Source organism: Sinocyclocheilus anshuiensis, unplaced genomic scaffold, assembly GCF_001515605.1.
Source record: "Sinocyclocheilus anshuiensis isolate Anshui unplaced genomic scaffold, SAMN03320099.WGS_v1.1 scaffold389, whole genome shotgun sequence".
Lineage (NCBI taxonomy): Eukaryota > Metazoa > Chordata > Actinopteri > Cypriniformes > Cyprinidae > Sinocyclocheilus > Sinocyclocheilus anshuiensis.
This window is the reverse complement of record NW_015536494.1, coordinates 1038221-1050363: the sequence shown is the minus strand read 5'-3', so window position 1 is coordinate 1050363 and position 12143 is coordinate 1038221. Positions and strand designations below refer to the sequence as shown.

Sequence of the window (12143 nt, the reverse complement as noted above, 5' to 3'; positions counted from 1 at the left end):
TGAAGGATCATGTGACACTGAAGACTGGAGTAATGATGCTGAAAATTCAGCTTTGCATCACAGGAATAAAGTATATTTTAAAGTGTATTAAAATAGAAAACCATTATTTTAAATTGCAATAATATTTCACAATATTAGTCAAAAAAAGTCAAAGTCTGCTTTATTGTCAATTCTTCCACATGTACAGATAGATAGATAGATAGATAGATAGATAGATAGATAGATAGATAGATAGAAATTCATTGAATAAAAATTCAATATTCAGATTTTTTGTTTCATTAGTCATATTAAATAGATTCCTGATTTTTATGAGCTTCATTGTGCCATTTGATAGATGAGATGCACAGACAGAAGACTTTATCTTGGGGAAATCCCTCTTAAGAGAGACTTTGAAATTTGACAATTCTGACATGTTTACATGTAACTGCCAGCATGGGGTTTTCTGACAGCTGCTTCTGTTCCTTCAAAAGCAAAAACAGTCTGTACTGTGTAAACCTCACAGGAACTGCTTTCAGCTGGTTTTGTCACCACAGCAACAACAACAAAAAAACACTAAAAACGGCCAAAAAAGACCATCTGTTCGCAGGCAACCGTATCTGAGATGACTAGAAAACTCAGCTAAAACCAGTGATTTGGAATGGTAGCTGGTTTGTTTGTTGCTGGTTCAAGATGGTAGCCCAGATAGCTGATCACTTAAACTGTTGCAAAACCCATTTTTACAGTAGCCCCTCACTGCAGAACACAAGATCCAGGGGGCGTGGTTGGATCCACATCTAGGGGGTGGAGATTGGTAGGTTTAGGGGTGGAGATGGGTGGGTTTAGGGATCAGGGGTTGGAGACGGTAGGTTTAGGTATATGTAAGGTGTGAGGAGTTGGATCTGGATCTTGTGTTCTGCAGTGAGGACCATCTCCTGATTTAAGTTGGATTTTCCAGGATGGGTAGATTCAACTTGACAAGTCACCTTTGAAGTGCCAGATGATTTTCATGATTTGACAACTTCTGAATCCCTGACCGCTCATCAGAGTTCAGACCGGATGACAGCCGGGACACTCTGCTGCTCCATTTTGTTCTCTAGCGATTGGGAGTGACTCATTTTGTCAGATATAGCGGAACTCATTTCAGAGTGAGGCAGCGTTAATGAGACGCTCTTTTGATGTGGAAATCCTGCTGGCACGGGGAAGACGCTGATACCGTCTCCGCTGTCATCCTCAGGTGCGGCGGCTCTCCTATTGGACACCGGCAGTTTATCTCTTAGTCGCCACACAAGGCTTCTTAAAAGGAAGGAGACCGCAATTACGCAGACTTGTGACCCGATTAAATCCATTCAAAAGAACACAGATCCACTCCAGTCAGCAAAACAAAGAGTGTTTTTGGTTTGAGTTTACGCCTCATGTCATGGCCTCTCATCGCTCATAGAATTAACACCTGCTTTTGACACATCTTGGAGACGCTTTGTAACATAAAACGAATCGGTAAGAAGGAAATGGAGCTAGAAAGTTGTGTTAGTCAAAAAATCCTGAAGCAATATGTGCAGGTTTGGTATGGGAATTTAAATCATAATGTGTAACCAATCCTAAAGGATCCTAATGGAAGCAAATAATAAGAATTTAATAAAATAATAATGAAAATAAAATACATATCTAATGTCTATAAAGTATATCTAATACTGTATAATATATTTAATCAACTACTCTTGCTTTAGGAGAGTTAAAGGAAATAAAATAAAATAAAATAAAAATATTAGATGAACAATTTAAACTTAAAAAAAAATTAAACAAAAATTAGAAATGTTGCCTTAGCAAGGAACTAAACTAAAGTACTAAAATTAGCAAAACTAAAACTGAAATTAAAAAACTAAAAGCGATATAGAGATATTAAAAAAAAAACGAATAAAAATGACAAAAGCACATAACAAAATGACTAAAATAAAAAAAAAATGAAAATATTAAATTCAAAATGAATTCAAAATGTAATAACAACTATAACTAATACAAAATAATAATAAATAAATAATAGGATCAATATTACATCATATTTATTTTAAACACATACTTTTATGCCAGTAACTGCAGATGATAAAAATAGATTAAAGAAAATTCCAATAATTATTTCAGCCTGTTCTAAAGTTCTAAAATAAAAATCTAATACAATATTTCCCCAAAGACTTCATTTTATATTTCACGGCTATCACAAAATTGCAAGCAGAAGTGTTTAATACATCCTCAATTTAAACCAGCAGCTCTTATGATTTAAGTAAGATCAGTAATAAAACTCATGTGCTACGCATATTAACTTAACCCTGAGTTAATATCCACAACATTTATTTCAGTGTGTCCTAAGTAATTGGATTGCATGTACACCGTCTTGCACTCAATGGAACGAGCATCTATTAATCAAAGCTTAATTGCGCACATTTCCCAGATAAATGGCGCCGCTTCACGTCCAGTCATGTACAAATGAGTCAATCCGGGCATATTCATTTCTTATCTAGCAGAACTCATTTGAGTCGCATAATGGCGATAAATAATAGAGGTAGAAGTTTATGAAATGGGATATTCTCCGTGAAGGAAGGAAGGGCTTTTAAAGCAGTGCAGACGGGATCTCTGAGGAATTGCTATCATGTCACTTCTAAATGACTCCAATAGCAGGTAGAACAAGGCCAGGAAATGCGATTCTATTTCTTACTGACTTCCACTGAAACTGAATAGCTTCAGCATGCTTAACTATGGACATAAACTGCACCTAGCTGTAAATACCCATGTAACTGGAGCTTTACATGGCTGTTTAAATATTAAATGAGTTTTTATGTTGGCTGTATATTAGTGTCTGTGACCAGCTCAGTTTTTGAGTGCTAACGAGTGAAAGTGTTGTCAGACTGGCTCCTTTTAGCTCCGACGAAAGAGTAAATATTTGCTCTTACAGTGATTTGGACAGCTGACAATGATTGGGACAATTTATTATTAAATAAATAAATAAATGCGTTGCAGGCACTAGAATAGCTGCAAAAGTTAACAAGGATTTTATGTTAAAATTCATATTTACTATAACATTTATTTTTAAAAATAAAAATATTCCAATCATACTGAAATAACATGAATTATCAGATTTTGCACAAATGTATGGAATTTATGTCAGCTCAGGACAAACCAAATACTAAGAAATTCTCAAATATTATTCATTTGAATTTTGAAAATTCAATATTTTTATATTGAAAAAAATATAAAATCTATTTTTAATATATATGAACAAATGATTTTATAATTAAAAAACCAATATCAAATATAAATAATATTAATATTTCATTGTATAATTTAAATGTATAATTTAATAAATTGTAATATTATAACACTTATAATTTATATAAATATGTATATATTAATATGAATATGTAAATATATTTAAATATAATTATATATAAATATATTTATAAATATTTACATTTACATATATTTATTTTTTATTTATATATATAATTTATATATATTTACATACCAGCAACACTGTTAAACCTAGTCTTCAGTAAATCTCTAAATGTATCAATTTCTCATGATGTATTGTGAGGTTTGAATTCACTTTCACATTTAAAACAAGGTAATTTTATTTTAATTTCATTTTGTTATTTTAAAATGGTTTTGACAACAAACAAAAACAAAAAATCTGTCTATTTTTTTGGTCATAATTTTAATATTTGTGTATCACCAAGATAATATGTACTGAACAATCAATTTTTTTTGTTACTGCATTAACTTTAGTTATTATTATTATTATTATTTATCATTTTGACAAAGTAAAGAATTTTAATATCTGCAATTGATTGGTGTCATGGTCTGTGTTGGAGAGGAACGATGGAGACGTGGATAATCGAATGCAATATAACAAAGAGTGAAAAATTGAAGGGGGTCTGAATACTTTCCGTACCCACTGTATATGAAATATTAATGTTATATAAATATCACATTTGCAATCCCATAGTATAATTTCTGTCTATCAAATCAGATAAATACGGAGCATGTCAAACATTTGAGTTCATTCAATTAATTTTCCTGTAAAAACAAGTTAAAAGTGAAGTGTGTAATATTGTTCAACTAGCATAACCAAACTTAATAATTGCCAAACAAATGATTGTTTTCATTGTGTCTGACAAGTCAGGATGATCAAACAGAGTAATATTTTGTTACAGCTACAGTTTGTATGCTTTTCAGAGAAATCAACCTCTGAATGGCTTACTTAAAGTAAAAGAACGTATTTTGACACCTTTTAAAAAATGATACACTTCACCATTTCTTCCTCTGGCTCTCAGCATTAGGATAGATCTGGGATTTGAGGAATCGTGTTTGTGCCTCACACACTCGCTCTCTCTCTCGGCTGATGACTCACCAGAACTGCTGCCACTTCTCCTCTTCAAAAACATCCTCTGGGATCGGATCGATCAACACCAGGTCAGACACTTGCCTGAAGAGACAGAGAGAGAGAGTGAAAAGACCACACAGAGGATGTTTCTAGAGCTCAGATGAGACGCCACACACATCAAGCGAGCTCCTCCTGTAACCAGGGAGAAATGAACAGCATCTATCGAGTGAGATGAATGGGCTCAGAGCCGCAGCAGGGACAATATTTTCAGTCCTTGGGCGCTACAGGCCTAACGCAGCTGAATTTATGGGTCTTAAAGCTGCACATCAGAGCAGATGAAAGGTTAAATCTGTCAGATGGAGGGTTTGGGGGAGTGTGCGCCGAGAGGTCGTCCCAAGCTGCACTGATGGATCTTTTGGTCATGGCAGGTGTAAATGTCTGGAAGAAAAACCCTGTTAGGCATATATAACACTATTCGCCAATGTATTGTACACTGCTGGTCAAACATTTGGAATAATTATGACTTTTTTTTAATGTTTATAAAAGAGGTCTCTTTTGCTCATCAAGGCTGCATAAAAACTGCAATATTTTGAAATATTATAAACTGCTTTCTATTTTATTATATTTTAAAAAGTAATTTATTTCTGTGATGGCAAAGTTGTATTTTTAGTGTCACATGATTCTTCAGAAATCCTTCTATTATGGTGATTTGGTGGTCAATTATTATCAATTATTATTGGTGCTCAATTATTAATAATGGTTCTTATTATAAGTGTTGAAAATGTGTTGTTACCAATGTTTTTACTGCTTAATATTTTTGTGGAAACCCTGATACATTTTTCTTGATTCTTGGATGAATAGAAAGTTCAAAAGAACAGCATTTATTTGAAATAGAAGTCTTTTGCAAGATTATACATTTTTTATTGATCAATTTCATTTCATTTTTTTTTTATCTTACTTACCCCAAACTTCTAAATGTATCAAGGTTTCCAAACAATTAAGCAGCACAAATGATTTCAGCATTGATAATAATAAGAAATGTTTCTTGAGCAGAAAATCTGCATATTAGAATGATTTCTGAAGGATCATGTGACACTGAAGACTGGAGTAATGATGCTGAAAATTCAGCTTTGGAACACAGGAATAAATTACATTTTCAAATATATTTAAATTGAAAACAGTGCATTTAAACTGCAATATTATTTTATAACATTGCTGTTTTTACTATATTTTGATCAAATAAACGCAGCCTTGTTGAGAATAAAAGACTTCTTTCAAAAACATTAAACAAATCTTTTAGTGCACAAACGTAACGTGCATTCTGTGGTGGAAACAAACTTCCCGACATGTTCATATATGACTGACAGACTGTGTCAGCATGGCTTACGTGTCATGGATGTGGCTGTAGAACCTGCCGTTGAGCGTGCCCAGCTCAGAGCCAATCAGGATGAAGGGTGTGGCTATATCTGCAGCCTTGACCAATCGATGAAGGTCATCCACCATCCTGAAGGATAAGAGAGGAGAGATACAGGTCAGGAATGAGAGCAGGTTTGTGCAGAAAAAAGTCTAGACATGACTCATCTGAGAGTTCATTAATCACTGAGACACATTATGACACACATGTCTGTTCACCTTCAGACGGGACACCCACTGTCCCAGACTGCTGCCCAGTTTTTAAAGCGGTCAGTGATGTTACATGAAGGATAAACTGACCTCAAACCAGACGCTGACACACAAAACTAATAAGCACTGTGTACCATGAGACACTAATGGGTTTTATTTCTGACATCCTCATTAACTAAAAGGCCATGAAGATTCAGTGGGCACTGAGTGGGATTTACTGCAGTTTGTCTTTGGGACGTGCAGGGGGTCAAGAAAACGGTCAAGAAAAACTAAAGACTGACCGACATTGCTTTTCTCAGACTGACATCAGTTAAGATTCCATGAGTCATTTTTACAGAACAAATATTTAATATTTGTTTTATTTCTACCTTTTGGCATAATAATAAAAACAAAAAATAAAAACAATAATAATAAAAATAATTATATTATTATTGTTATTATTATTAACAAAAATAATTATTATTGCTGTTGTTTATGCCATTAAATTTATGCATACTATTATTATATTTATGATTATTTCACATCATCTAAATGGTAATCTTTGTTTTTGTTGTGTCTAATCATTAAGCACACATTTCTAGTGTTTCATTCAAATTAAGGTGAAAAGTGTGAATATTCATTATAAAAAATCATTATGTTTCATATTTAATTCAGCAAGTGGTGTCCTGGTATTATTTAAGTTTAAATTATTTAAATGATTTAGTTTGCATTTTTTTATTCAATTTTGTGTCAAAGTCCAATCAAAAAATGAGTAAAGAAAGATATGTTAAAAACAGTGGTTAATATTTATTCTTTGAACACACTGGAAAAAGAAGGTCAAGTTGAGCACATTGCAGGATACAGTATTACACACAATGTTTAGTACTGTAGTATATGTAGTCAACAAGTCTAAGAACAAAACAGCATGTCCTTCTCAAAAATTAAAAATAAAATTAGTATGTATGTACTATTGGCTTTCCTTCAACATCAAATCACATCAGTTTCCAAATGAAAAGGTTTCAGTAAAAAACAAAAAGGACACATTCTTGCTCTCGGCTTATTGAACTTTAGGAAAATTATCTTGCTGTCCGCCTTCTAAATGTGCCAGACAGAGGAGAAAACAGGACCACTGATAACCAACTCCCCTGTCCTCTCGCTACACATCACTTTAATGCATGAAGAAATGTTACCATGTCAACAGCAACAAGATAAGTGTGACTCCACATGTAGGATGAATAAACCTGAAGGCAGGACGTTTTGTTGCCAGAGGACAAGGACAAAGACATCTCTGTCTTACAGCCCTGATTGAATAGTAGAGCAGGTCAATGTCAAAGATACGAGATGCACAGATACCTGCGTTAAACTGTTAACGTGGGAGGGGTGTTTCTTTGTTTTTAGATTTACTGCCTAAAATATCCATAAAAGCTTTATGTATAGACAAGTACACTACAATTCAAAAAGTACTTTTTTTTTATTCATTTTAATTATTAAAATAATAAACTGACACTTACTAGCAAGGACACATTAAATTGGTCAAAAAAGACATTTATAATGTTACAAAAAAATTATATTTCAAATAAATGCTGTTCTTTTAAATAAATTACATTTAAAATATATACAAAGAGAAAACACTTTTCAAATTGTAATAATAGTTCACTATAATATTTGTACTGTATTATTATTCAAATAAATCAAGTGACTTCTTTCAAAATTATAAAACATCTTACATCAAACTTTTGAAAGCTAGTGTATATATAACTAGAAAAGTTTAAGACTCAAGTATCAATATTTCACCACTGTTACAGAATAGAAATATCAATTTTTAAAATTGTGTCAGAAGGTCAACTTTCATTTTATGGACCATAGTGGAAGAACACATCATTTCCCAATGCTCTAATTGATGCCAATGATATTTGGACATGTTTTGGTGCTGTCACACTAGGCCTGGGCTATAAAACGGTATCGATATTTATCGATGGTACACCCTCTTCGATAACGACAGAAAAATTTTTCGATATAGCGCACGATATAGGCACGTGCTATGAGTGACGCAGACAGCACACACAAACACAAACACGAACACATGCTGAATTGAGTGATGTGCCTGCCTGTGATGAGGAGATTGTGAATAAAAAAATGAATATTAGTCGAATTTAAAATAAACATTTGCATTTGAATGCAAAAATAGTACAATCAAATGTTAGGTGTGTGTCTGGGAGCGTCATTAGTGGAGCGCAAGATACGGTGATGATGTAAGTGACGTTGTTGCATTTTAATGTTTTGTTAGTCTAGCCCACAAGACGCGCAGTTGCTGCGTTATTCATTCAAAATATTAGAGAAATATAGTAGCTCAATGCGTAGAAGATCTTGATTAGGTTAAAACCGAAACCAAGCCATTCACACAGAACACAGCACTTTTTAGACGGACAAATATGACTGCTGCTCTCACGTCTCACACAAGAGATGTATAGAAAGCCATGCAAAGTTAAAACAGTTTAAATGTTTATTAATGGCGATTCGGCTCTTTGGATTAAGCAATGCATAAATCCATGATGCTGTTTTGTTCATAATTGTTTATGCAATTTACGAAATTATGTTTGATTTATATGAGTTAATTTAGACGTAATGCACGTTTTTCTTTTTATAGACAGTTATTTCCTTTGCGTTGGTAATTTAATGCGCTGCATTATTTTGCTCATTGTGCCCCCCTGTGGCTTCGGGAGACAAGCCAAAAGTTTCCTTCAGACCTATTTAATCTGCATATAAAACATTAGAAATTAGATATTTGTTTAATTCTTATTTTGTGTTTGACTGTTAAAACAAAAAATATCTGTTGTTTGTCTCAATAAATTGGGTTAATTTAAAAATACAGTGGTTAAATTTAAACGTTTTTTTCTATTGCTTTTTGTTTTAAAAAAGGTTATAAAAAATGTCAATAATTATCGATACCGAACGATATGAAACATTTTATCGTTGATACATTTTTTAGCTATATCGCCCAGCCCTATGTCACACCAACAGTGTTTAGTTTCAGACTAAGACACTTTCATACCTTCCGGTGGTTGATATTCCCCAGACTTTCTCTGTGCCTGTAGTTTCATTCTGCAGGGTTCTTTGGCTGAAACCCAGACCGACTCTGTCATAGGTGCACACCTGAGAAACAGATCACAGATCAAATGTCAAGAAAATGACAGCAGGAGAAACCTCACCTGACACTCAAAAAAAAAAAAAAAAAACCTCACTGATAATTCCTTTAGGAAATGTCATCCGCAAATTGCAATATTCACAATGTTGCACAATTTCACTATCGAAATCATCAACTCATCTTAATCATCGATTATCACAAATGTTTTCTACATTGTCTGGCTCTACTGGACAGTCACTGCGATGCAGGCCATCAGCAGGAATCTCCAGCACATCATGACTAGGTTTGTTCTGACAGCATGTCACAGAAATGCTTCACCGCCTCACTGCCTTGACTTACTAGAGTAATACAGCAGCACATGCTCTGAAAGCTGAAGTCTTATAACTTCACTGGAGAGGAAACTCAATAATGCCTTTATGACTCTCATCAATGACAGCTGTGGTGCTGCTTTGTTTATTTAATTTAACACGACACTAGTGCACGGCTTTCTCTTATCATCTCCTTAATGGAGGAGTTTTCATAAGCTCATTCTAAACAGCAAAAGCTAATTTAATCATGTTAAGTGTTTTTTGTTTTGGAATCACATGCATAAAACAACACTACTACCTAAAAGATATCACTGAAATAGGAGTCATTTTGCAAATGTAGGTTTAATGACATGCCACATAGATGTGAGCTTGTGAATTATACAACATGAGACGAGAATAAGACTAGGCAACAATAAAGTCATAGTCAGACAGCAACCATCAATCAGTTGTGCCGTCCTCGCTGACTGCAAGAAAAACACACAGTACAGTACAACAAGCTATTCAATTCGTAAATTAAAACACTCAGTTACTCAATCAGTCAAACTGATTGGCAAATCATACTGAAGAGTCACGAACAAATCATGATTCTCCAGTAACTTACTAAAATTTATTCTAACTTTACGAAAAATTGTAGAAACAACTGAAACCACACAGATGCAAAAATCAATTACTTTAGGTGGCCTTATAATCATGTTAAGATTAAATTTATACAAAGATATTTCATCTTAAATATATTTCATCATATACAGTGAAAAAGCTACGCCGTCACTAAACGCTTTTTTTAATATACCTCTGTGCTCCAGAAAATTATTACTGATAAATCTGATGATGGAGATTAACGTATACCAACCTGAGAATCATTTTCCATTTCAATATTTCAGCAATTATGTCATATGTTTCTTATCACCTGTTTAGAATCAGATCTAGCAATGCCAGATTCATAAATTAATCACTCTTTTTTTATCTAATTGATCAAATAGGATTGCAAGAAGGTTTTTTGTTTGTGATTTTTGTTTGTTTGACAATTCACTTACAACCTTGAATCATTTGCAGTGGTTTCTGAAATAATAATGGGATACTTTATAAGCAAGAATACAAAAAGAACGATGGAAGTGGTGAATAGTTAGCCTACATTTTTAGGCTGTATTTACCTACAGTTTATTGTAGGAAACAAAACTTGCAAATGTCTCCTATCATTTGCCAGCGATGAAGCAGTGATGATCAGTTCAATAACAGTGTAGATGTTGCAAAGTTTGTGTCATTATTTAGCTCAGTGCCGATCAAATTGTGTACTCATCTGAGTTAAATCAATAATATTACTGAATATTAATTGTCACTTAAACCCCATGAGCTGAGAACTGTAATGTGTACTTTTTGAAAGAAAGGTTAAAAGGCTATTGTATTTGTACAGTTAGTAAAACTGAAATTAAGGAAATTACTAAATAACTGCTCATATGACAATGTGTACATAGAGAAACACATTCATACATGAAGATACATGAAACAAATTATATATTTTCTTTTTTTTTTTTTTAAACGTCCAGTTTTCAAACATCAAGTACTCATGGTGGCAGTTTGTTTGAACTAACCTTTGTTGATAATGAGAGACTCTCCTGCACATAATACCAAATATCTGAAGACATCCCTGCTGGAGCATCAAGAACAACTGAAACAAAAATGAAACATCATTTTCACTGTGCACAACCCACAATATAAATATCAGATTTTTTTTAGATGAGCTATTCTTTTAACCTACCAACAGGTTGTCCGTGTCCTTTGCACAACAGATAGATCTTTTGGCCGAAGCCGATATCAATCAGCTGAGCACCTACATATAGAAAGAAATATTAAATCAAATGAGCTGAAAAGTTGCCAAACTGCACATGATCCTAAAGTCTTCCTGAAGAGATGATGAGGTCTCACCTGTGGATGACAGCACCTGTCCCTCTCTCTGCAGGGAGGCGTAGTTCAGGAAAGCTGGAGTGAAGATGATGAAGAGCAGAACCTTCAACCAGAAGGACACAACAGTCCAGCAGCTCCTCTGAGACACAGTCACCCCAGAGTCCTCTGAAGTCTGTGACGGAGTTGAAATTACATGTCAAGCAGTGACAACAGTGTCCAGTGACATGGTATAATCCAACTAAAGTATTTTTTCAAATATTGTATCATTTTTATTATATACATACAGTTTTTATACTGATACACCAACATATCGGCCATTTTTATATTATTTGCATCATCCGATAACCCTTCTATCAGTTTCAAAATCCAACAACAGCCTTGGCAACATACTTATTTTTGTTTAATTTTGCAAACATGCAGCCACAGTTTCAAATTATTTACTTTTAATTTATTCCCAAAGTGTTTGTTTATTCATTACGTATTATAATTAAACTATTATTATTATTATTATTATTACATAATTTAGAATAAACTATGTCAGAGCAGGGTATTTACAAAAAAAAAATGGCACAATGAAGAGTTAACAAATAGGAATACTATGATTCTTTCATCGATTCTTATTCACTGTGTACTTAAAAATTTACCATGGTAATACTACACTGTAAAAAATTACCGTGAATTTAACGGTAAAAGACTGTAAAAATGCTACAGTAAAATCCTGTTAAATGGTTAACGGTAAATTCCCCTACTATATACAGTGAAAAACTGTATTGGACATTACATGTATTGGACATTAGTTTTACGGTAGTATACCGTTTTTGGAAGTGAAAAAGAC

At 33.5% G+C, this 12143-nt stretch overlaps 1 protein-coding gene across 1 annotated transcript in view; it reads right to left on the bottom strand.

Annotated features, from left to right (window-relative positions):
* The window catches only part of LOC107686774 (uncharacterized), a 26504-nt gene that overhangs the window by 13495 nt on the left and 866 nt on the right, over positions 1–12143 (bottom strand). The window contains exons 2-7 of the mRNA XM_016483895.1: positions 11330–11480; positions 11163–11234; positions 10996–11072; positions 9006–9106; positions 5739–5855; positions 4379–4453 (exon numbers count right to left, since the gene is read on the bottom strand). Coding sequence (XP_016339381.1) covers positions 4379–4453; positions 5739–5855; positions 9006–9106; positions 10996–11072; positions 11163–11234; positions 11330–11480 — 593 coding nt within the window. The remainder of the gene's footprint in view (positions 1–4378; positions 4454–5738; positions 5856–9005; positions 9107–10995; positions 11073–11162; positions 11235–11329; positions 11481–12143) is intronic.